This window comes from Mus musculus, chromosome 8 (assembly GCF_000001635.26).
Source record: "Mus musculus strain C57BL/6J chromosome 8, GRCm38.p6 C57BL/6J".
In the NCBI taxonomy this organism is placed as follows: domain Eukaryota; kingdom Metazoa; phylum Chordata; class Mammalia; order Rodentia; family Muridae; genus Mus; species Mus musculus.
In genome coordinates this window covers 12,258,644-12,283,887 of record NC_000074.6, presented here as the reverse complement: position 1 = coordinate 12,283,887, position 25,244 = coordinate 12,258,644, and the positions used below count along the sequence as shown (strand labels likewise).

General features: G+C 47.2%; 1 protein-coding gene across 1 annotated transcript; it reads right to left on the bottom strand.

Annotated features, from left to right (window-relative positions):
* Positions 1–740: 740 nt before the first annotated feature.
* A230072I06Rik (RIKEN cDNA A230072I06 gene) lies at positions 741–6,956 on the bottom strand. The gene has a single exon (XM_030243896.1). It carries the CDS (start codon positions 4,339–4,341, stop codon positions 3,823–3,825), a length of 519 nt encoding a protein of 172 aa, XP_030099756.1. The 5' UTR covers positions 4,342–6,956; the 3' UTR covers positions 741–3,822.
* Positions 6,957–25,244: the final 18,288 nt, after the last annotated feature.

The following is a 25,244-nucleotide window of genomic DNA, read 5'->3' as shown; positions in this document are numbered from 1 at the left end:
GAAATCTCAGAGCTTGACAAAAATCGGTTGCTGTGTGTCTTAGCTCATGCAGAAATGATTATTCCTAGATGGGTTTATAGAGAGTCTGCCAAACGGACCCTATTCTATCATGTTGCTGGCTCTTCACTGAGGTGCCCTGGGCCTGTGGCACTGTGGCCCATGGGGCTGAGATTGCTTGCTGTGACAGGATGACTTCCATTTGTGCTGTGACACACATCTTTTTCTACTGGTGTAGCGTGTCTGCTCCTTGTCCCACATTCTCCAGGGGTGACCTCTGAGCCTCCATGATTCATACAGCCCTTAGAAATCTTAAGCGTAATGGGGACTTGTCACTCTGAGAGACCAGCCACAGGATCTAGGAAGGTGCTCTATGGTATGCAATGTAAGCCAGGCTCTCCCCAACCAGAAGAAGATGGTAGCTTTGTTCCAGTTCAGTGGGTTAATGAGAGGTGTCTACCCTAAGCATTTGGTGAGGGCATCGTGGCAAGCACCCACCAAGATGGAAGAGAGGAGTACCCTGACACTATGAAGAGAGGGTGTTTCAGAGCCCAACTGCAGGACCCTCCCTCTTCTTTTGGGTTGTGCTACTTTGGACTCATGATAAGAAAACCATGATTGTGAGTCCGATGTGTTCCCTGAGTGCTGAAAGTTGCTTTGGTAAATTATCAAACTAAGAGGTCCTGTGAGCCCCCAAGTTTATGGATAGTTATCAGAACTGTGGGTGACCTGGGAACCCTGAGCCCATGGCCACCATGTGAAACCAGCCTCATGCCATGTGTGACTCTGTCCTTTATCCTGAGGTCTGACATTGACTTAGTGTTAGGTCCACGGTGCAGCCCCCTGATACAGTCTCAAGTCTTTTAGTAAGAAGACAGTGAAAAAAAGAAAGAGGCAAATTATAACATGGCTGCTATCTGTCTGTCGGCCTCCATGCATTCTGGGAAAGGGCCACCCTCCACCTCCAGGCTACATCCCGGGAAGAGTGCACAGGAGAGAGACAAAGCTACGCTCCTTTCTGATATTCAGGACTTATTTGGGGCTATGGTCTGTACACAGGTTGAGTTAAGCAAGCGACATTCTCACCTCACCCTTAAATGATAAAAACAAAAAGAGTTAAGTGGATGCAGGAAGGTTCTGAATGGCATCATGGGAGGTGACAAAAGCCACCTCTGTGATATACACGAGCTCTGAAATATGCACCTGCCGCAGCCTGCTCAGGCACGCCCGTCTTCTCAGGCTAATGGGGTGGCACTTGGTGGCTTTTCTTGCGCCGCGTGGAAGGTATTTGTTTTTCTGTTTGTGTTCACTCCTTTTCTAGGATCCAGGCAAAGGTGTAAGCCGAGCTTTAACTCAAAAAGGTGCCCACGGACGCCACGACGTGTTTGAACCGCGGGCTGCCGAGCAACTGCTGCGGCTGTGTCTGCCTCATCCTGAACCACTCATTACAGCCCCGAGAACCTGGTATTAAGCCGCTCTTTGAGTCTTATCCAGGCATAATGTGCTGCTCGGCTGAAAGGCTGGCACTGGGAAGAGGATGCAGAGGGTGTAATCACAGCCATTACCGAGGGCCATCAGTGCAGCCAAACCTACACTTTCCGCAGTCAGTAGCAGGCAGCGCGGTGAAAGGGAACTATTAGAGACGCGGCCTGGCCTTCGGTGTGTGATAAGCGGCAGAGAGGGGACCTATTAGGGCCCTGATTCCACAGGGCAGGGGACACGCTGTCACCTTCTGAGGGAATGAAACCTGCGTATGTTCGGAAAGGTCAGCTTTTCAGGGTAAGCTGCCTGTGGGGATTGGAAAGCTGCCACCCCATCTTTGCCTGGAGCTTCCTGCCGTATTTGTCCTCTGCTGAGCATCTGATCCATGCATCTCAGAGGATCATCTCATCTGCCTGGGTCACCTGCAATAATGCAAGGGCAGGGAGCAGGGTATTTGTGTCCAGCCTGCTACCCCAAGGTGGGCCACTGGCTTTTTCTGGACTCATACTGTTAATGTGGGTGGAGTTGCATCTTTCAACTACCTATATCTCCTGGCCTGGAGTTTCTGGCCTCACTAGGAATGTCCTGATGGAGTTTCAGGTAACATGTCCAGAGCAGAAACCAGGTCAGAGGTTATCATAAGGGATGGCTTTCTGCACCCAGGCCAGATACAGCAGGACTCCATATCCCCTGTGACATCTTGTCTCTAGGCTGGGAACTCGGCTCAGGGACATGTGTGTGCCCTGTGCCCTCAGGGATGTACCAGATAATGGCATAGACACCCAGTTTGAAAGGAGAAGTTTTGTTGATAAGAAAACCAAGCACCTCTGGAGTGATGTCGCAGATCGGGGTTGATGTTGAAGGTTCCAGACGCTTCTGTTTGCCAGGATACCAGGTGACCAATGGTCCTCGCTCTACCCTGAATGTCACACAGGCTACCTTCCAGTCTTTCTCCATTCCTCCCATGTAACAGGACATGGAGTTCCAGAAACTTCTATCTTCTAGACAGAGGATGCTCATCCATACAATCTGTGGGCTCCTCGTGCCTGGGATGTAGAATGAAACCCCTGTTTGCAGGGTGGGATGGCCTTGAACCTCAGCAGTCCCATCTTACAGTGACGAATCAGGAAACTTCAGAAGCCATCAACCTATTGGGGAGAAGGAGCCCTGGGCCAGTCAGGGGCCAGTCTCATGCTGGCTAAAGGACAAGGTTCTCTTTTGAGGGAACACACATGAAGGGCACATGTCTAACCTAGCTGCTGCCTCTGTGGAAACCAGGACTCAGTACCCTCAAGTCATCCAGTCTAGGGACTTAGGGGATTATCTGTTTTGTATTTGAGTTCAGTTTTGAGATGCATCTCTGAATTCATTGCCAGCACTGGCTCTCAGAAGACAAAGTTCGGTAACTTAGAGTGTGTTTTCTGACATAGCTAAGTGACCTCCCTCAAAACTCTGACAGTCTCCAAACCCTGTAGCCACTGAATTTCCACCTCAATCCTACACCCAGAGTGAATAGGTACTCCTGACACACCATGGCTGGTCCTGTTGGTGCTCATGACACACTGTGGCAGCTGTGGCTGGTCCTGTTGGTGCTTGTGACACACTATGGCTCTGTGGCTGGTCCTGTGGGTGCTTGTGAACATACTGTGATTCTGTGGATGGTCTTGTTGGTACTTGTGACACACTGTGGCTGGTTCTGTCACTTTTATTGCATATTCATTGGTTCTAAGGAAACTCACATCCAACAAATTGCAGCTAGATGCCAGTTTTATTTTTTAAAGAGGAAATCTACCTGACCTCCAACTGCGACCATATGCCATAAACACATGGGAAGAGCGGCAGGGTTTTATGGTTGCTTCCCATCCTTCACACTTCCACATGACATCCTAACAAACATGTCAGTTGACATGCATGAATGTGCCCTGAGTGTCTTCTTCATTTGCCTGCAACAGTGGCTTACTGTGAGCACATTGCCCTTCCCTGTCTATGGCAATCCTTCAAGAACTTATCTCTTTCTTATCTTCCATTTCTGCTGGGTTTTCTCCGTTTCAAACTTAGGTCCAATGGACCTGTGTGGAGATGGCTACCACATGTTGGTACTCAGGCCTCCAGGAGCTGCAGGGCACTGATCTGGCCTCAGAAGGGGCTTTGAAGTCCACCTCCTCATTCAGGGTTGGCCTCCTTGCCCCCTCCCAGCCTCTGAGCCTGGCCTCCTTTTCCCTTCTGGAGGCTTCTGGGTTCTCTGCAGTGCTGGCTTTCCGATTTGTAGTTGAAAATTTCATTTCACACAGAGACCTGATACCTCTCTCTTCCGTTTCCTCTTGCCTTGGGGACCTCACAACCCTAGAACATCCCCCTCTGTTCAAAACTGCCTTGACAGGAAAATGGCTGAACGCCAAAGCCAGAACTCACATTCAGAAACATTTCCTGCCTGAGTGCTTGCTTCGATCTGGCCCCTGATCTCAGAGATGAACTACACAAAGAAGAGGCCGAGGGTCTGAAAGTTCCCGAGAGTCTGCAGTCTGTCCAGATCTGTCTCGCTGGCAAAGCCCTGACTCCGTGGAGCCTTCTCGGAGGACCGCTGAGGAGCTGCTGTGGTGTACTAGCTAGGCTCTTTCCACTTTCCTCTCTACCAGAGCACGTAGAAGCTTCCTCTCCCATGCATGGCATGCCTCTAGTTCCTTCTGCGGAGACCAGGACTGGGGAGGAGGAAGCTGATATGTGGGTGTCTCTTACCCCCAACTGCACAGTCCTTGCTCTCCCAGAAGTGAGTTGGCACCACTCTTCCTTCTTCTGGAGTAGCCAAGCCTGCAGCCCCACCCTCTCTCTGCCTCCCGCTACTCTCCTTTCACTACCTCTCATAGCTTCCTTTTATCACTACAGAAACCAGGCCACTGGCCCTGGGTGACAACTTCCACATGGTCCTGCCTCAGTCTCCCTGGGAGACTGCTTCTTCACTCATTGCACCAGGAGAGGACAGCCATACTAGACAGTCTCTCTTCATAATTCCCTGCCTAGGTTGTTGGGATCCAGGCTGGAGTACTGCCTGGCTGTAGCATCCCTTGCCTCTGGCCCCTACCACTTGCTCTTCAGACCTTTCTCCTCAGCACACAGCGGCAGTACATTTTCCAGTGTTCATCCCATAAGCTCCTCTGTCAGGGCCAGAACCCTATCAGGCTCCCTCACCCCTCCTGCAAAACGCCCACTTCCAACCAGTCATATGCCATGTTAATTTTATCTTCTGAACCTCTCTCCCAGGCAGCACCCTATAGGCACTCCCCTATTGCAGAGAGGGCCATCTCTAGGGTCCCCACTGCCCAACCCTCTGCCCCAGGCGAGCCCAGGGTCAGCAGGGCCTCATTCCAGGGAAGGCAAATTTCTCTGGCTCTCATGAAGGTCCTTAGAAAACAAATCACTTACGCAAGAGGCACAACTGTGCAGGAATTGGATCCCTTTGCTGACATGGCTAAAAATAACGTGCCTCGTTAGCACATTCAAACAGTTCGCAAAATTACATAGGACAAGCTAAAGACCAAGTCTGCGCTCGGCATGGGGTCGCCTTCCCTCCCAGGCGACTCCATGGGAATGCTTAAAAACACTTTCTCCCAGCGCACAGAGGCCCTCTGCAGAGAGCAACTTGTTCTTACCCTAATTACACTGGTAATTAGACCTCAGGTCTTTGGACCCCAACCAGCTCAGGAGTCTCCTCCCCCAGAACCTTGCCTCAGAAGAGAGTGGGACCTAGGACAACTGCTGGCTCCAGCCAGGCATAAGCTGCCTTGGTGGCAAAAAGCCTTCTAAAACCAGCTCGGCCCTTACATATTTGTTTGCTTGCTTGTTTTTCCTCTTGCCATGTCATAAACTGCTGGTGTTTATGGCGCTGCTCTGTGCCCTGCGTGTGCTGAAGCTGGGCAAAGAACCTTTCCTCATCTCCACAGAGATTTGATGCGACACCATCCTTTCTACTAACGCCTATGAGAAGGGGCGACCGATTCTAGGACACCTCACAGGGAGTCCTCAAGTCGATTCTTCGAAGCCTCCATTTGTGTGTGCATCTTACAAGGGGACAGCTTTGATTTGGTGTGAATCCCTCCATATTAAAATTCTCAAAAAATAAACAGCCAAACAATGGGCTGACCAAGAGCCAGCTCCGCACAGTGAGTTACATGTGGCAACCCTTACTAACTTCAGGGTTAGTTCTCTGGAACCTTAGATAAATGACACAAAAGAACACAACAACTGGGCTCAAATGCAGCTGGGCTCTGAGTAAGCCAGGGTATGACCCTACCTCTTACTCTCCCCTCTGAGGAGCTCTCTGTGACACAGGTGCCTGTCTTCCATGGTCACCACCCAGTGAAGGTGTCCCCACCTCCCTGAAAGCAAGGGTTCCCTAGGAAGCCAATGTCAACTGCGGTGGCCACTGTGCAGCCCAGGCTTGGAGAGGTGGAAGTGAGACCTGCCTCCCGGCCCAGGGAGGTCCCTGCTGACTGCATGGCAAGTTCACCTCACCCAACTTCCTGTCATTTAAGATGAGGACAGGATGTCCAGTCTCTCTAACTATAAAGCTCTCTGGCCCATCCTCTCATCCTTCCTTCCAAGAGAAGTAAAAGCTTCTTGATGGAAGAAATGAACAGAAGAACTTGAGTTGGAAACGTTAAGCCTAAAATCAGTCAGTCAGTTTGGCATGCTAGCCTCCTGAGTGTGGGCACAGACTGAGACTACAGGGCTAAGGAAAACACTGGTCCCTGGTTCTTAGTAAAACCAGTGGACAGGCTGACTCCAAGGACAGAGGGATGGTTTGTCTAGCCATTCACCAAGGACTGGTCTATCTGAGCAGATGCTTAGCCATCAGCAACAAAAACTGATGTTTCAGGGTTAATGTGGAAGGGCCAATGAGTGAATAGCATCAGGAAGGAATTCTGGGAAGGGAGGTCAGAGTCTCAGAGCTGGTGCGGTACATTATACAGAATATTCACTTGTTAACACAAACTATAGAGCTGTGTGACAGAAACACGCACACACACACACACACACACACACATATACAGGAATAGACACAGAGAGACATATATACACAGACTTAGAGACATGTACATACTCAGACACATATACACAAACATACCAACATATACACATGTATACACGGACACACAGATACATATACACACAAACACACAGACATGCAAGCACACTCACACACAGATACACAGAACAATTGTATTGAATAGGGCTTCGTTTGTGGTTTCATTTTCCTTCTATTAGGCTGTGATGAGCTTGGGTGATTGATAACTCCTGATGCCAAAAGTAAGGACTGATGTATTTAGAAGAGGAACTTCTAGTGGATTAAGTGGTGTAATTCCTGTTGATGGTCAGTAGCCTCCTAGGTCATGTGTTGGGACTAGACTGGAGTGCACATAGATACACACACACACACACACACACACACACACACACAAATATATATATATATACACACACACACATTCACATGGCTACACACAGACACATACACATTCACATGGACACACACATATACACATTCACATAAATATACGTAGATGTAAACATATTCACATGGCTACACATAAACACACAAATATATACATACAGAGACAGACACACAGACAGACAGACACACACACACACACACACACACACACACACACACACACACACGAGGAAGTGTGTTCCTTACACAGAATGGGGAAAGCAGGCTAGAGAAACTGTCTCCAAGGAAGCCAAGACATGGGATAAACCTCAAGTCAGTCTGTGTTTAGTTGTGTCCTAGAGTGGGAGGAGAGACAGGAAGAGAATAATGACTATAATAAGAACAAGAGCAATCCACCTTGGTCTAAGAACACACACCTTCCCAAGTGGTGATTCCCTGGGGTGCTTGCCATATTTCAAGGGTGGAACATCTAGCAATTTGCACAACCACACACACTTCAGTGTCCACAGAATGAATGAGAAGTTCGAGAACATCTCACCACACAGAAGCTGTCAGAACAGATACAAGAGCTACAAAACAAAACAAAACAAAACAAAACAAAAACTCCAAAAAAAAAAAAAAAACCAAACCAAACCAAACCAAAAAAAGACAAATAGAAACTTGGGGCTAAAGTACAATAACTGAAACAAACAAACAAACAAACAAACAGTTCAAGGAATTTCTCAACAGCAGGTCTGAGGAGGAAGAAAACAAAATCAAAACAGAACTAGACACCCATTGGCCTTAGAGCAACATGGCACCAGGTTATCCACTCTAGAAACACCAAGAAGTAAGAACGTTATGCGCAGAACCTCTGGAACACACCAGCTCCTGTGCAATGGAGTCTCAGGTCAAGACACAAATAGGAGGGTCAAATATTTGAAGGAATGGCTAGGAAAATCCTTCCCAAGGGAATGAAAAACGTTAGTCCCCACAAGTAAGTTGAAAGGATAAAGATAAAAAGGATATACTAACCAAACAGTAACAACAACAACAACAACAAAAAAGAGGTTCCACAGTCATATTTAAAATACACTTAATATTGTCACTATACAAAGGAGGCAATTTATAATGACTAGTGGGTCAGTCTTCCCAGAGAAAGGAACAGTTGGAGTAGCATTAGCACCTGGGGTACATGAAGTGACAATGGGGACAGAAAAGAATGCGGGAAGGGCAAACTCACAGCGCCCAACAAGACTACAGCACCCACTTTGCATAGTGGCAGGAACACTACACATGGTTAATAGAGAAACAGGAAATCTGAGATAGGCCAAAAGAGCCTGTGCTGACTGACAGCCCCAGCACCATGCCTCAGCAGCAGTCAGACCTGCTCTTCTGAGGGGGAGTGGACTATGGAGTGGAGTGGCTTGCAGGAAGCCTGTCTTCACACAGTTGTGAGGATCAGAAGTATATCATGAAATTAGACATCGGCAACAGAAGAAATGCCGAGAATAAAAGTAGTGGGAGCGTTGGGCATGGTGGCGCACACCTTTAATCCCAGCACTCAGGAGTCAGAGGCAGGCAGATTTCTGAGTTCGAGGCCAGCCTGGTCTACAAAGTGAGTTCCAGGACAGCCAGGGCTATATAGAGTAACCCTGTCTCGAAAAACCAAAAAAAAAAAAAAAGTAGTGGGAGCGAACCTCTGCCCCTCTAGAACATTGATGGGTCAAGTTGTTTTGGAGACATCTCAAAGGAAAGAAGTGCTTTTATGGGAGCCAAAGCAACACAACGTGAAGAAACCCACAGGGTGGAGTAAGAAGTGCTCACCACAGTCCGCATTCCACCAACATCCACCCTTATCAGGGGAAGGTGGCCAGTGAACCACTTTGCACAGTAGGATGCTGGGGAATAAAGAAAAAGTGATACAAAACAAACCACAGGGAAGAGAGCTTAAGGTTAGAGTAGAGCCCTGCGTGGGGGCTGTGACTGTGTCCTAGAACCAGGGAGTTGGGGAAAGAACGGTCAGGAGTTCAAGGCCAGCCAGTGCTACATAAACGTTTTTCTCAATAAAACAAAACAAAGAAGAAATTTAAAAAACATTAAGGTAGAAATGAATGAAATCAAGAGTTAAAACATGAAGAAAATTAGCAGAGAAGATAATTGTTTATCTTAAAAGACTGATGTTACCGAGAAAATTCAGAATGCTAAAAATTTATATAAAAGACTTAAATTACCAAGGTCAGCACCAGAACACTGCTACCAGGAAGTGACACGTGGCTGAAGCTGATCAAGTTTTCCACGAAGACCAAATGGTTTTCAGGGTTGACTCTATAGATTAAAAGGCACAGAGGAGGTGAGGTGTTTAATCTTTAGTTTGTTCTTTGTGACTGTTACTCTGTCACAGTAGCCAGATGAGGGCATTGCAAGAGGAGGGAAGACTGGACACGGGTTGAGTCACAAGAATTTTCAAGAAGCAGCAGCAGCACACAAGCAGGTCGGTGGGTCGGTCGATCATCCAACAAGCTCCCACAGCGCTTCCAATAACAACAGCCAAGACATTCAGGATAGAACGGTGGATCAGTCAATCATCCAACAGCTCCCACACCGTTTCCAATAACAACAGCCAAGACATTCAGGATAGAAAAGAATGTTCTGAATCTTCGAGGGAGAAATCTCAGAAGCAAAACCCAACACTTCCCCCAAGATCAGGAGCAAGGCGAAGGGCCGAGTGCTGTCTGCTTTCCTCTCAGCACCACTCTGAAGATGCCAGCCAAAGCAAGTCGGCAAGAAAGATGTTCATATCGTAAGGGAAGAAATAAAATACTGTCCATTCACACATGGCCTGATTTTGCACATATAATCCAAGAAACACACACATGCACACACACAAATACACATCAGTACTAGAACTAATGTATGTATTGTGTTACAAGACACAAGATTATTGTACAAGTACTAATTGTATCAGCTTTGTGACAACCAGCAACAAAGAGTCTAACAATGAAATCTAAATCCAATCATGTTCATAATAGCAGCAAAATTAATATAACTGGGAATAAATTTTACAAAACAAGTGTCATTTATGTGCTGCAAACTTCAGGTTACCATGGAAAGGAATTAAACAAAACATAAATAAAATATGTCTCATGTCAGCAGATTAGAAGAAGAAACAATGTTGAGATTGGAAAGGCCTCGAGTTCAGTGTAACATTGAACAACATCCCTGGCTGGCTGGGCCTAGTGGCATATGGCTGTAATCCCAGGATTTGCGAGGCTACAGCAGGAGCATTTCTCCATGGATCACACAGTGAGACACTGTCTTGGGGCAGGGGAATCGGCTGAATTCTTTCCATGCATGCTGAGGTGAGCCATATCCTATGGAAGAGCAGAGGGACCAAGTAATCATGGTGCCTTGATGAAGGGTCTCTATCTCAAAACTTTCCACAGTCCCAGCGCCCACATGGTGGCTTGCAACCATCTGTAATGAGACTTGATGTCCTCTTCTGGTGTGCAGACATATAGAAAGACAGAGCACTTATATACATAAACAGACCAAACCAAACCAAACTTCCAACAGAACAAAAGCAAACAACCTGCTCCTGCCCCAGAACGCAAACTCAAGTCAGTGGAAGGGAAGGAGAGTCCGGAAACAGACCAACATTCTTAGTTAAAGGTGACCCTCAACCAGGGTGCCCAGGCAAGTCAAAGGGAAAGAACCATCTTTTAGAAAATAGTTAGAAACAGACTGAAACGTGTCAGACTGGTTGAGATCACACGCTAACAAATGCAGCAGACTTTGTCTCTCACCACAGAGCAACCTGATAAAAGACCTCGGCGAAAGGAAGAGGTGGATCGCTCTTGAGAGAAAACTGGGGCATCAACAGTTTTCACTCTCTGTTAGCTGACAGGCTCTTAGGTGTGGCATGGAAAATGCAATCTACAAAAGGAAAAAGTAAATAAAGTAGAAAGGACAGCACCAAAAAACTCAATCCAGGTTACAAAAACAGGATTTTCAAATGATATACCTGTTAAGGGCCTTGTCTCTGAATATGTAAAGTGTTCTTGCAATTCAGGAATTAAAGGACCAATAATCCAGTTTTAAATGATCGAAGGATTTGAGTAGGAATTCCTCAAAAACATACTCAAAGGACAAGTACACGAAGATGCAACAATACGCAGAACATCATTAGTCAACAGGGAAATTCAAGTCAAATCTGCAATTGGGTGAGACTTCAAATCCATTGGATGCAGCAGAGTTTAAAGGAAGTCCTGATGCAGATGAGAAAATCTGTAGCCTGGTTCTTGGCTGATGGGAATTCCAGATGAGTCGGCTGCTGTGGGAAGCAGCCTGGTAGATTCTCAAGAATTTAAATGTCAACTTATATGACCCAGAAAGTTTATACCTATGTGCATAATCAGTAGAATTAGAAAACGTGTCTATGCAAAATAATCTATGTACATTTATCTAAGTCAAAGTTGTATCTAATAACCCCAAGTGGAAGCAAGCCAAACGCTCATGAATTAATGAATAGATAAATCAACTTCAGTACAGCCATGCAAATGGAGTATTATGCTGCTATAAATGTGAATGCAGTATTGATAATCACTACAAATGGTAAACTTTATAACCTTCATGTATTGTAGGTTTCCATTTACATGAAATGTCTAAAATAAGCCAATCCATACAAACAAAAACAATCTATGGGAATGTAGTAATTGACTGCTAGTGACATGGGTTTCCTTAGAGGATATTGGAAGGCGTGATAGGGTTACTGGTGAGTGTTGTCTAAGTTCACGAATATTGAAAAACTACAGAACTTTGTAATGTAAGAGGGTTAAAGGTATAGCATATGAACTTGAATCTCCAGCAATTGTTTCAGGTAAGTGAAGACAGTGGGCTAGACTATTAAGCACTGTGTGGGTTAAGTAACAGTTCAACACGTATGTGTGGATCATGGTCCAACTCTGAGTGGGCTCTGCTATCCCTAGCCAGTGGTTTGCAGAGTCAGAGTGGAATATTCTGAAGGAAACACTATACAGCATGATTTGACCATTCTCCATTTAGACACAAACCTCAAACAACCTCTCTCTCTCTGTCTCTCTCTCTCTCTCTCTCTCTCTCTCTCTCTCTCTCTGTCTGTCTGTCTCTCTCTCTCCTTCCCTCCCTCCTTCCCTCCCCTCCCCTTCTCTCTTCATCTGTCCTCTCTTATTTTAGAAATTATAACTGACATATGAGTATCCTTGAAGCCCACTTCATATTTGTATGTTATAATTGTTACTATGTTATAATTGTTACTAATCTTTTTTTTTTTGAAACACTGTTTCACTATGTATCCTTGCTTGGCTTAGAACTGGCTATAAAGACTGGTCTAGCCTAGAGCACATAGAGATCCATCTAGCTCTGATTATGCCTCTCCTGAATTCTAGGATTAAAGGCATTTACCACAACATCTAGCCTATTTAGCAATCTTTTTTAGAAGGTATTTTTACTTTATGTACATATGTGTGCATTTATGTGTTCTGTGTGTGTGTTCAGGAGCCTGTGGGGATCAGAAGAGGTCATCAGATCCCCAAGAACTGGAGTCACAAATGGTTGTGAGTCACCACGTGTGTGCTGGGGACAAACCCAAGTCCTCTGCAAGAGCAGCTGAGGCTGTTGACTGAAATAATCTCTCCAGCCCCTAGAGTTACTAATATTTAATAGCTGGAGAGCTGGAGAGATGGCTCAGGCAATTAGAGTGTTGCCTTAACACAGGAGGACCTGAGCCTGGAAATCTAGAAACCATATTTTAAAAAGATGGTGTGGTAACACTTACCTATATTCCCTCCCTACAACAGTGAGAAGGGCATGGAGACAGGCAGACCCCTGGAAGCTCAAAGGCCTGGTTTGAATGACAAGGTTCCTGAACACAAGGTAGAAAGTGCCTGAGATTTTTCTCTGACTCTACATGGATGACGTGCATGTATGCACCCCTAACACATACAAATGCACACACACACACACACACACACACACACACACACACACACCACGAATGCATCCCCCCCTCACATTCCTTTAGATATTTCTGCATGTGGATTAAGGATGGCTAATATCAAACTCGAAAAGTGAGTCCTGCCTGAGAGTGTTTGCAAAACAATGATTATATTTATATTTCTCATTCACTTCTGAAGTTTGTTCTACTTAATTCTTTTTTTGGGGGGGGGCTGGATTTCCTTCTAGCCTTCTGTCTGTCTAGTGTGTGCGTAGCACCAATGGACTGTCTTAAATGTTTAGTGTTCCTAAATGACCAAGACTTCTTTAGTGTTTAGAGAAGAGAGAGTCCCTGGGACGTGGCTTTCTTAGGCTCAGGAACTAAGCTGAAGGACCCACTCTGCCTGATTTCAAGACTCATGATAAAGCAGAAAGCACTCACAGCCATGTGGGTTTGGGTGAAGAGACAGACACTTCGTTTGGTAAGACAGAATAGATCCAAGGCAGAACCACACAGAGAGAGCTGCAATTCTAGATAGATTCATTTGTAGTTTCATATACTCCAGAGCTCGGCTGACCTGTGACTTTTGCTTCATAGAGAGTTGTGAGCCATAGATAGACTTCAGCATCCTTGAGGTTGTAGGTTGCCTGTCTGGAAGCCTTTGAAAGTGTGTGTGTGTGTGTGTGTGTGTGTGTGTGTGTGTGTGTGTGTGTGTGTGTGTTGTGTGTGTGGTATGGGTTATGTGTGGTGTGTATGCATGTGCAGTGTGGTGTGTGTGTGTATGCACTTTTGTAGTATGAGGTATATATGCTTTCACATGGGTGGGTTGTATGCACATATATGTCCATATGTAGTGTGGTTTGCCTGTGTGTGTTCGTATTTGTTTCTGAGGGTGATTTTGCAGGATTAGACAGATACTCACAGTTCTGGTGCCTGTGCACCCTGATTTTGCCTGGGTGTCTACTGAGCTGGGCTTGGCTTGCCTCCTTCAAGGCACCTGCCTTTTCCTGTCATTGTTCAAACACCTTTCCTGGCAAGCTGTGCTCGCCTCGCCTGGCCATTTGAGATGCCCACATCTCCATGAAACTCTACCCATGGTTTCTGCTGGGAGCTGTGGACATAGCCTGTACAGACTGGTCCCGGGTGTGTTGATGGGGAGGAGACACCCTTGCTCATTGTCTCCACAAATACAAAGGCTTCAGGATGACTGTTCAGGGGCGAGGGAGGGCTGGTGATGGAAGTGTTGCAAGTGCAGGCTTGGGAGGAACTTCCTAAAATGCTATATTAAAAAAAAATTAAATATATATGTTAGAACGAGCACCCGACTCCAGCTTGTGTGCAGTTGCCTAAATGGAAAGGCAAATGAGCCCGTGAGAGTGCACAAGGCAAGAGCGACAGAGGAGGAGGCTTGCAGCGTTAGTCAGTCCTGTTATGGTTTCCAAAAGTGGTGGCCGAGGCGGCTCAGGAAAGTTAATCCTGAAGAAGCAATTAGTAAACCAGATGTTGCTAGTCCCTCTGTCCCAGAGTGAGAGGGATGGAAAGGCCATGAAGACATCTAGGCTGGGCGTGGTGGCGCACACCTTTAATCCCAGCACTCCAGAGGCAGAGGCAGGCGGATTTCTGAGTTCGAGGCCAGCCTGGTCTGCAAAGTGAGTTCCAGGACAGCCAGGGCTATACAGAGAAACCCTGACTTGAAAAACCATAAAAAAAAAAAAAAAGAAAGAAAGAAAGAAAGAAAGAAAGAAAGAAAGAAAGAAAGAAAAAAAAGAAAGAAAAAAAAAAGAGACATCTAGGCTGTGTTTCCTGCCCTTCTTGGAGGGGGAGATGGAGTGGAATCGAGTTTTACATATCCCCCCAAATTTTTTTTTTTTTTTTTTGCACTATGACCCTGTAGCTCTTCTCACTGGGTCCAAGTGATGTCCCTGCCCAGGGTTTGGCAGCTCATCATGTGATCTGCTTTGGCCAATGGTAGCTAGGCCAAAGAGGAGAGGAGAGGTGTGCTTGGATTCCCAGGCTAGCCCTTTCACTTCCTGACTTTGCTCATTAGCAGAACATGAAGTCTGACTAAAGGGGCAAGGGTGGGAGGCAAGCACAGACAGGGGCCCAGCCTGCAGTGTGGAGCTAGCCCAGTTGAACCCAAATACAACTGGCAGTTCCTTTGAGTTGGATGCCTGAGTAGAGGCTGGCAGGGGTGCAGCCCAAGGGCAGGCGAGCAGGAGTTAATGCAGAGGCTGAGGGTCTAGCACCGTCCCCTCTAGGAAAGCCCATGTTCTGCCATGGTGGACGGACATGCTGGAGTCACTCACTCATGTTAGCCAGATCACAGGGATGTTGACATTAGCATGTGGAAGCTGCCTTCTCAGCAGCTTGGAGCTTCACTATCAATTAAATGACTGAGTGCCCCGGGCTTATCCTGGGTGACATGAGACCAAGTATCACAGCCACAATACACAGTGGCTGTCTGTCAAGTAGCCCAAAGGACACATGAAAGCACGGGTCACAGTGAGGAGGGAGCCCTTTCCACGACTGAGTTCCATGGCGGCTTATTATCCAGCCTGAAGGACCACCGGCTAACGGACCCCGAGGGCTGACCCTCCTGTCAGTGGCTTCGTCCCATCTGCTCTCAGCACACAAAGCCAGATACAATGAGCAGAGCGTCGTGAAGCAGAACAAATGGTGTGGACCCGTCATTCACCAGCACGGTGACAAACAGCCCTTCATAACAATTATCTAGTTAAAACACCATTAACAATTAATGACATACATCACAGAACTTATTGAACCCATTAAAGACTAATTTACTGGCTATAAAAATATGGCATTAAGAATTTATGGGTCATTACCTTTTATTCTGGAATGAAATATTGGGGAGAGAAACTCTTAGAAACCGTGGAAAACAATTACTCATTAAAGCATATGAAATGAGACGGCAGGGATCGGCAGAGGAGAGAGAGCGAGGGAGTGAATGAGTGAGTGCCAGGCAAAGTTGGAAGAGGCTTTCTTCAGGCAGAGGCACTAACTTTGTCTGACTTTGAATTGGATGAAGATTTTATTTCCAAACAAGATTAAGATCTACAATTAAAGCACTCAAACAGAGTTATTTTAACGTGCAACAAAAATCTTCTTTTGGGAAAAAATGTATTAGATCATGACTGATAAAAAATTCCAATCATGATTAATCACCGAGAGGTATTTTGGGACACTATTAAAGAAAGTGTAACAATGTGGAAATTAATTAACTAGACCCTCTTAAGGGTTTTTAAAATATAATACCGTGTAACAACTGTTACGGCTTTAAAAATGATTTTTTTCTTTTCTACTCTGCAACCAAAATCAGCTTAATTTCATTGTCGTTTCCAGTTTATTTCTTTGTAATTGGACCAACTATGCATTGAGGTCCTCTGTGTGTAAGGACTACTGTACAGTAGTGTACCGTAGTGAACTCCAAGGTCTGTGTGCACAGCCCATGTCTTCTATCTGTCCTGAGCCGTGTGCCTGAGGAGTTCCTAGGGCCTGGTCACAGGGGCACACTTGCTCTAAATTTAAAATTCTAGTTGTGCAGAGGGGTTGATCAGAACCAGCCCCAGTGTTTTGAGCTTAGAATAAATCTCTGCGTCCGTGAAACTGAGAATGCAGAAACATAAGAGATAGAAAAGGTGGCCTTCCAGCCCCTTGTTCTGTGGGTCAGCCCACTCAAACACCACTTATGTGGTTGTTGTGATCAAACACCGAGGGAAACAACTGAGGAGGAAGATTTATTTTGGCTCAGTTTCTACAGTCCTTGGTTCCTGTGAGGTGGAACGTCATGATGGCAGGAGTAGAGAGGAAGGAAGGGAGAGGAGGAGGAAAGATGGAACGGAGGGAGGGAGGGAGGTGAGGAGGGAAGGAAGGAGGGAGGGAAGGTGGAAGGGAAAGAAGGACAAGGAGGAAGGGGGGTAAAGGGGAAGGGACCTGGGTATAACTTTTGAAAGCCTGCCTCCAAGTGATATACATTTTTTTTTTTTTTTTTTTTTTTTTTTTGGTTTTTCGAGGCCCTGGCTGTCCTGGAACTCACTCTGTAGCCAGGCTGGCCTCGAACTCAGAAATCCACCTGCCTCTGCCTCCCAGGTGCTGGGATTAAAGGCGTGCGCCACCACGCCTGGCTGTGATATACTTTCTTCAACTAGTCACTGTCTCTTAAAAGAGCACCACCAACTGGGGACCAATCATTTGACACCTGAGCCTGTGGGGACACCTCATGTCTAACCCTAACAGTAAGGACACTGAAGCACAGAGGGGACAGTGGTCCTCCTGGGGAGACTCTGTCATCACTAAGGACAGCAGAACTAAAACCACATCCCTGCCCCTACCCATGGTCTTCCGCATGGTCTGTGGTGGTCACTGACCACAGCCATCTCTCTGTGTCCCAGGTGGCCACCCATTGCCTCGCCCAGATGAGCGTTTGCAGGTCATTTAGATTTCCATCAAGTGAGAAACCTGCACCCTCTCCCATGAGCTTCACCCACACAGAGAACAAAACCTTCAACTCTGGCAATGCCAGCATATGCTTTCTGTACACTGAGGCTACCATTTCCTCTTCAGAAGAACTGTGGTCCCCTCAGAGCCTCTGTGAGGTCTTCTACGAAGCCACAGTTACATCCCTCCCCAACGGGAATATTCTCTCCCAAAGCAGGAAGATTGCAAGGATTTGGGGGTCCTGACTACCTCTCCCAGGACCACCCCTCTTTCCTAAGCATACAGCTGCCATTTAACCGGCTTCCAATGGCCCCAGAAAGACTATGTTGTCGGTGTGTTGACAGGAAACAGAGACACAAAACTGCGGCACGCCAACTCTGGTTTCTCACCAACTGGCTGGAGCACACTCAGTGTTTGCAGACATTAGACATTAGGTGGAAAACGGATGTTCAGCACACGGGCGGTGTTGGGGTGTCCTTATACTTATTCTTCCTCCTCATGTTTCAACCACATTAGGACAGCGTGTCGAGGGCTGCGAACAATCTGTAATTCTTAATGACTCCACGCCAGCTCAACAACAAAGAAGTAAATTTCCTTCCAAAGCCACAGCCATTTGTTTTCACTTGGCTTTAATTTTTCCTAAACGTAATTACAATTATTAATATATACTCTTTGCCTTGAAGTTTATATTCTAATTGCTGAACGAAAGAGGTGCCAGATAATAATAATAAAAAGAAAAAAAACCAACCCAGTAAATAAAAGACAGATAAATTCATAGTTATTCTGAGCTGAATTCTTATATACATGTTATAAATTATAAACTGCTTACAAACTAATTAATACTTGGAAGATTGCTAGCTGTGCTTTTTTAGTAAAGTAGAACTTAGAGAGGCTCAGATATGTCATTGCACAATGATGTCCCCAGCCCTGGGGCACTTGAGCAAGTGCATGCTAGGGATCCGGTCACATGACTGATGACTTGGGGGATCTGGTCACATGACTGATGGCTTGGGGGGTCTGGTCACATGACTGATGGCTTGGGGGATCTGGTCACATGACCGATGGCTTGGGGGATCTGGTCACATGACTGATGACTTGGGGGATCTGGTCACATGACTGATGGCTTGGGGGGTCTGGTCACATGACTGATGGCTTGGGGGATCTGGTCACATGACCGATGGCTTGGGGGATCTGGTCACATGACTGATGACTTGGGGGTGACTGCTGGGGATGTGCATCGGAAATTCATGCACACGTGTAAGGGGCCGTCAGTGGGCAAGCTGCGTCACGGGCAGAGTGCTCTCAATGGACTGTTGGTGGGCATGCCAGCTTCTTGAGTATTTCAGATGGGCATATGGCAAGATGCCCAAACCAGATTTTCAACGGCCGTGATCCCAGTCACATTGAGCTTCAACACAAGTGGCCACTGCCATTCATGCTTTGAACATACAAAGGTGGGGTCAGAGCCACCCAGGAAGTCCCAGTCCCTACCCTTCCCTTCCCTTCATTTCCATTAGTAGCTTATAGGATGCTCTGGAATGGCCCAGATGCAGTCTGCTCAAAAGGGATGGCTTTTAAAGGAAGGTCCGGATGGTTACTGGGTGGGATGCGGTCCACGAGGTTTATTGTAGGGTCTGCCTTGGAGTCAGAAGATTCGAACATGTGCTCAAATAAAACACAGCAATGGTCTTTACCATCTCTCAAAACAGCCACACAGGACTTCCAGGACCCCCACCCCGAGTCTGCTAGCTTCTTCCTCTTTCCCCACAGCTGTGGGATGATGCTAACCCTACATCCGTGCGCATGCTCAGGTCCTTCTCACGGCTCCAGATGTCTGTCTGTCCCTCTATGTGTGTGCTTCCCAACCTGTCATCTGGAAAGCTGGGTTTCCTGGGTCAGTATCTCGGAAGTGGAACCTCCTATGTCTTCCCCATCCTGTACCTCAATCCCTGCTGCAAACTGGAAAAAAACTGTTCCAGAACTGAGATTTTTCACAAAGGAATGCCTGAAAGAACAGGGTATCAGGTGAAGTGCTGGGAGTCACTTCGGAATGCTGGGCAGACTCATCATGGTGGAGGACCAAGTTCTGAGTACTCCTTTATCTTAAGAACCCTTTTTTCCTCTCCTTAGCTCTGTGCCATTGTTGAGAATCCAGGCAGAGTTTAATCACTTTTGAAGCTTTTGCTCAGAAAGATATTTACAGGCATTCATCTCTGTCGTTAGCCTTTGAACAATCAGTCATTGTACAATTAACACACATCAGACTATCTCGCTCTTCAAATCTCTATGCACAAACCATAAATCAAACAGCCCAGGGCCCTTTAATCACCTACCTCTCCTCCCCTTCTCCCGCCCCACCTGCACCCTGCATCTTTCTATCGCTGAGGCTTTTCATAGGAATTTAGGAAGACTTGGAGCCAAAGCCACCCAACCTTTATGGGCTTCTCAGAGAGCTGCTGAGGGGAACCAGGCTCCCAGTGAGGCTCCTAAGTCTCTCTCATGGGTCATAGTGTTGGTATCAGGACCTCTGAACCAGTGACATCACATACTCGGGACCTGCACACCTGTTGCCAAGGCAACAGCCACCATATTCCCAGAATGCACTTGGCTCACCTGCCACCTTTACTTGTGATGATGTCATCATCCATACATAAAGAAAGGACTCCCCCCTCTCTCTCTTCCCCCCTTCTCTTTCTGCCGTCACCTTGCCCCCCCCCCTTTACAATAAACCTCACGTGGAACTGTTTGACCTGTTGTGGTGACACAGGACAGCTCCTTCTGATAGAGCCTTGGCGTTGAGGGTTGTTAGAGCAGCCACGAGTCCCTCAGGGCAGGCTTACACTAGACAGACTCACTCTTATCTGAAACCCAAACTTCACTGGATACCTGCACTTCACCTTGCAGCCACGAGGACTTCACCATGCTGGGTGGCATGACGCGTGCTCTCTGAGGCAGCTGTGGGAGGAAGTACTCCCCTGTGTCCTGAAGCATCCAAGCCACTTTGATGTGACTAGTTCTACTCTTTCAAGAGGTGGAAGCTGGGCTCGGACCAGCACCTCCGCCAGAAGCAGTCTCTTTCTGGTTTCATTTCAAGTAAAAAGTCACCAGTGACTTTTTCTTAGGACTTTCTTTTGAGGATGCTCTGCCTTAGGAATGACACCCATGTAGGCAGAGACAAGGTAAGCATAGAGCAGCTCCACAGGGCACCAGTGAGAGGCGGATGGATTCCTACTCACCCCCTATACTCCCCCCCACCACTTGTCCAGTATGCTTCCTTTTATTTTAGAGCAGGTCCGTTACCCTGGATTGTCAGGCATCGGCCAGCTGAGTGAGGCAGGCAGGACTCTGCCTCTGTCGCTCTGTTTGTATCTGGGACATCCCTACTTCAGCCATGCTGCCCCCAGTGGTGTGAAAACTAAAGGGAAAGCCTGACTTGGGAAGGTGTACAGTACAAAGAGAGAGAGGCTCAGAGTCATCCCAGAGCATGTGGGGTCTCCAGCCTCTGAGGGAAGGTAAGAGGCCACAGAGCTGCTTGTGTGTGAGATACTGAAAGCCTAGTGACCCCCCAGCAGGGCTGCGACAGCCCAGGAGCATCAATCAGGGAGAGCCCTGTGGGATGAAGCTCAGGATGGGGCTCCCTTGGGGAACTTGAGGTGACGCTTCCATGGGCGACAGCATCCCACAGGAAACCATCGTATTGGCCACATCTGTTCCACTTGTCCAGGAACTTGGTCCTTTCAATTACCCCCCCCCCATATGAATTCCACTGCTGCCAAGCTTGCCTGATTGTGGAATCTGTTTGGGGGTGGGGAGGGGATCACAGATATTCCTGTCCATTATCTGCTGGTCATGGCTCATTCAAGTCTCAATTTACCTTAAGACATATATCATCAGTGGCTAGGGAGGTGGCTCAGTCAGGAAAGGGCTTGATGCAAAGACTCAGGGCCTGAGTTCAACCCCTAGAACCCATGAAGGAAGTCTGGTGAGGGCTGCTTTAGTGCGGTTGCAATCCCAGTGCTGGAGAGGCAGACACAGGCAGATCCCTGGGGCTCATTGGCCAGCTTCACTGAAGTGGCAAGCCTCTGGCCAGTACGAGATCCTTTCTCAAAAATCAAGGTAGATGGCTCCTAACATACGACACCACCACACAAGTTGTCCTCTGGCTTACACACACACACACACAGAGAGAGAGAGAGAGAAAGAGAGAGAGATCTATACACAGACAAACTCACACACACATACTCATACAGAGACATATATCTACACACAGACAAACACACACAGACACACATACAGATAAACACACAGACACACATACACACATACAGAGACACATATACATATACTCTCTCACACAGACAGGCATATATATATATATATATACATATATATATATATATATATATATATATATATATGTATGTATATACACACACACACACACACACATAGAACACAGACAGAGACAGACACACCAACATACATACATTGCTATGTTTATGTGTGCACATACACGTCACAGTCACATACCCATCAGTCAAAATTTGCAAGGAATGTGGTGACCTTCTTATTGGAGGTTGGGGTGGCTGAGGTGCCGTCATCTTTCCAGGGGGAGTATATCCCTCTGGTTTGCTACCTCAGTCCTTCTTGGAACCTCTGCATCCTCTTTTGTCCCCCAGTGTCTGGACCTTCCAGACTCCAGGCTCTTTGTTAAGAGATGACCTGCAATCCATTAGCAGAGCTTATTTACATCACAATAGACCAGGCCCCACTCTCCTTGATTGGATCCCGGTGAGCCCCTCCTCTTGAGAAGATTTTACTTGAAGATATACTGAGGAGTGGACTGAGTTGGGAGCCCTGTCGATTCCAAGGGTTGGGAATATCCATTTCCCTGCCACATGTGAAAACCGAGAGACAGAATCTAGCAATAAGTAGCTGCAGCTTGAAGAAAGGCGTGAGACCCTTCACTTGCCATGGGAACTGTCCATTCTCTTCCAACCAGTGTCAGTTGGATGCCAAACTGCCATTTATAACAACTGGGGTCAACCTAAGCTCTTAACAGCTAACCTCATATGACCAAGACCACACATCCCAGCAGCCTCAGTGACATCAGTAGCCCTTTCCATCTCAGAGCCAATCCTAGAAAGCAAAACACACATACCCTCACCACCACATAGGACCACTGCTTCTTGTCACTGGCTCCAGTGTGCACAGGCCAGTAGTGACGCAGGGCCTTCCTTTCCCATCATGAGACCTTCCTATCTGACTGCCTTGGAGTCTCTGCCAAACCCACTGTGGCGTTAAGGAGTCCTTGTTTTCTTTGTCTGTGCAGTCTTCATCCTTGTTCACAGAATGTCCCATTGGCATCCTCTAGTCCCCAGGCGGCTGTGGGACCCAAGGTCATCAGCTACTTTGCTCCTTGCTCTATGAGTTGTCTACAGGAAGTTTCACACATCTGAATTTCAGAGCTGTCCCTGGATGCAAAGTGACTCACCCCCTTAAAGGCACCATCTGAGTCTGTGGCCCTGCCACACTTGAAGTCAAAGCCCTTCTCGGGATGGAACTTTTTAGGAATTTGGCGATTCAAGGAAACAACCCCCTCCCCCATACCCACCCTAACAAGCTTGACCGCCTCAAAGCTCTACTGTGCATGATAAGTAGACGGGACCATGACACTGCAGGCTTACAACTACCATGTGCACAAATTTTGACATCTCAGATTCCTGGGAAAAAACAGCAGTCAACTATGCATATTTAAATCAGGCACATCTGGCTATCTTCTATACCAGCTGAACTCCTTAAATGTTTAGCCCTCATGTCAACTCTAATGACTGCAACACTCGACGTGCATAGCAATGAAGCCCCCAGCAACAGAATGATTCTGTCAGCTAGGAACCTTCTTGAAATCATCTGACACAGCCCTACTTACTCACACACAAAAGCTGAAACTCTGGGACACAGGCTGTATGCTAGCAGAGCTGTGACTGGATCAATCTAGGGACCTTTCTCTACCACAAAACTTGCTCCATGATATAGTCTAAGTATCTGGCAACCCATCCATTCTTCCTTCCATCCACACCTTCTTCCACCTACACATCCTCCCATCCCTCCAAACTCTCAGACACACTTCCTACCATCCATTTTTTTTCTATCCTCATGCAATTTGTCCTAGAAGGATGCCAAAGGGTCTATTGCATTTTGGCCTACTACCCAGAATCCTCATTGCTTTGTAGATACCTTCTGAATGCTTGTGTTGAGGGGCTGCTCTCTAGCTTGGGGTCCCTGACTTCTGAGCTGCTGTAGAGTTAATGAGGATTGCAGAAGACCCTCCTGGAGGGGATTTTGGCAGCAGGAGTATAGAGCCCTCACATGGATGTTCTGGCTTAGCTCTCAGACACGTGAGTGTGTTCCTCTGCAAATGTTACATGTCTGGAAAGCATGTTCATCTGTCAGCACTTGGTGTCTATTCCTGCCTGAGTGGACAATGGCAGCTGGCCAGAGAGGCACTGGTACTATTGGGTGAGTGAGCCTGTTCTGCTCAGGAGACCTCTGCAGGCAGCTGCTCCTTCTCCTGATGCTCCAGCCTGTGTGTGACTGGGTCCCAAAGAGAGTAAGCACCTAACAATCCCGGAGTGTGCAGCTCAGTCCCATTAACCTTAGAGGTCCCCTCACATAGGAGACCTTGTTTGGGTCCCCAACCAATCTCATCAGTTGAACAGCGATGGGGTGGCTGGGGAAGGGGTGGGGGCAGTCGTTCCTTTTCCACAGACCTTGGAATGTTCCTTGCCACATTCTCTAAGACCACCCAGCTTTACCAGAAAGGAATCAGCAAACACCTCAAGAGGAGAAGCCTGTGCCCTGCAGGCCTTCTTCCTACTTCTACCTGCTGTGGTATTTGGCAACACAGGGTGTGAGGGTCTCTGGAGCCCCAAGCTGCCATCTGAAGTATTCACTGACTAGCCTAACTCTTGTATGTGTGGAGAGTTCCCATTTTCTGGCCTTGATGCCTCTATATCAGCAAAGGCCTGGAGGCAGCACCTACCTACCCTGCTTAAGCATCCCCCAACCTGCCAGGGTGTGATCCTCCACTTTGGCTACCTGAGAGAGAATAATAGCACATGGTACCATGGAGTCTTTTTCATGGGCTTCCAGTGGGAATCTGGCTCCCGTGTGCTGGCATATGCATGCACCTGCTACCCAGTGGAACATTGAGTGGGGGACAGGAAAGCACCATACTGTTAAGATGTGAGTGGCCACTGTGTGGCTGAAGACCCGGGAGAACCCACAGTCTGAAGGAGAGACGGGAAGCTTCTGTTCAGAACTCATCACCATTACGTACCAGGATTGTTGGGTCACATGACCAGGCATGAGGGCCATGGTGCAGAGATGGTCCTAAAAATACAAGCATCCCACTGGGAGCTAGAGATGGAAGTGAGCAGGGGCCTAGGCACAACACACTGCGTGGATACAAGGGAGGCTGGGTGTCTCAAACCATCCTGAAGAGAAAGAGGTCATGGGCACCACTCCCCGCCCATTCCCCTTGCTACATGGTCAGGTTTCCAAATACCATGCGCTTTTAAATCAGAATGCTGGAAAGCACATGTTAGGAGCATCTAGGAAACACGTGCAGCAATGTCTAGGCTAATGTGTCCATGGCAAACGTCATCATGCCTGTACCCGTGGAGGGGGTGTGCATTGTTCTGGATACTGCAGACACTGCATCTGCAGAGGCACAAACCCCTTCTGGAAAATGGCACCAGGAACCTATAATCCAACACATCATCTCTCATCTGTATGTGACCTGTGGTGCCTGGAGCGGTAAGGGCAGCTTGTGTGTCTTTACAAGTTGTGTTAGGCAACAAGGACAGGGAACATGTCTGGTTGTGCTCAGAATCAATGTAGTTTTTT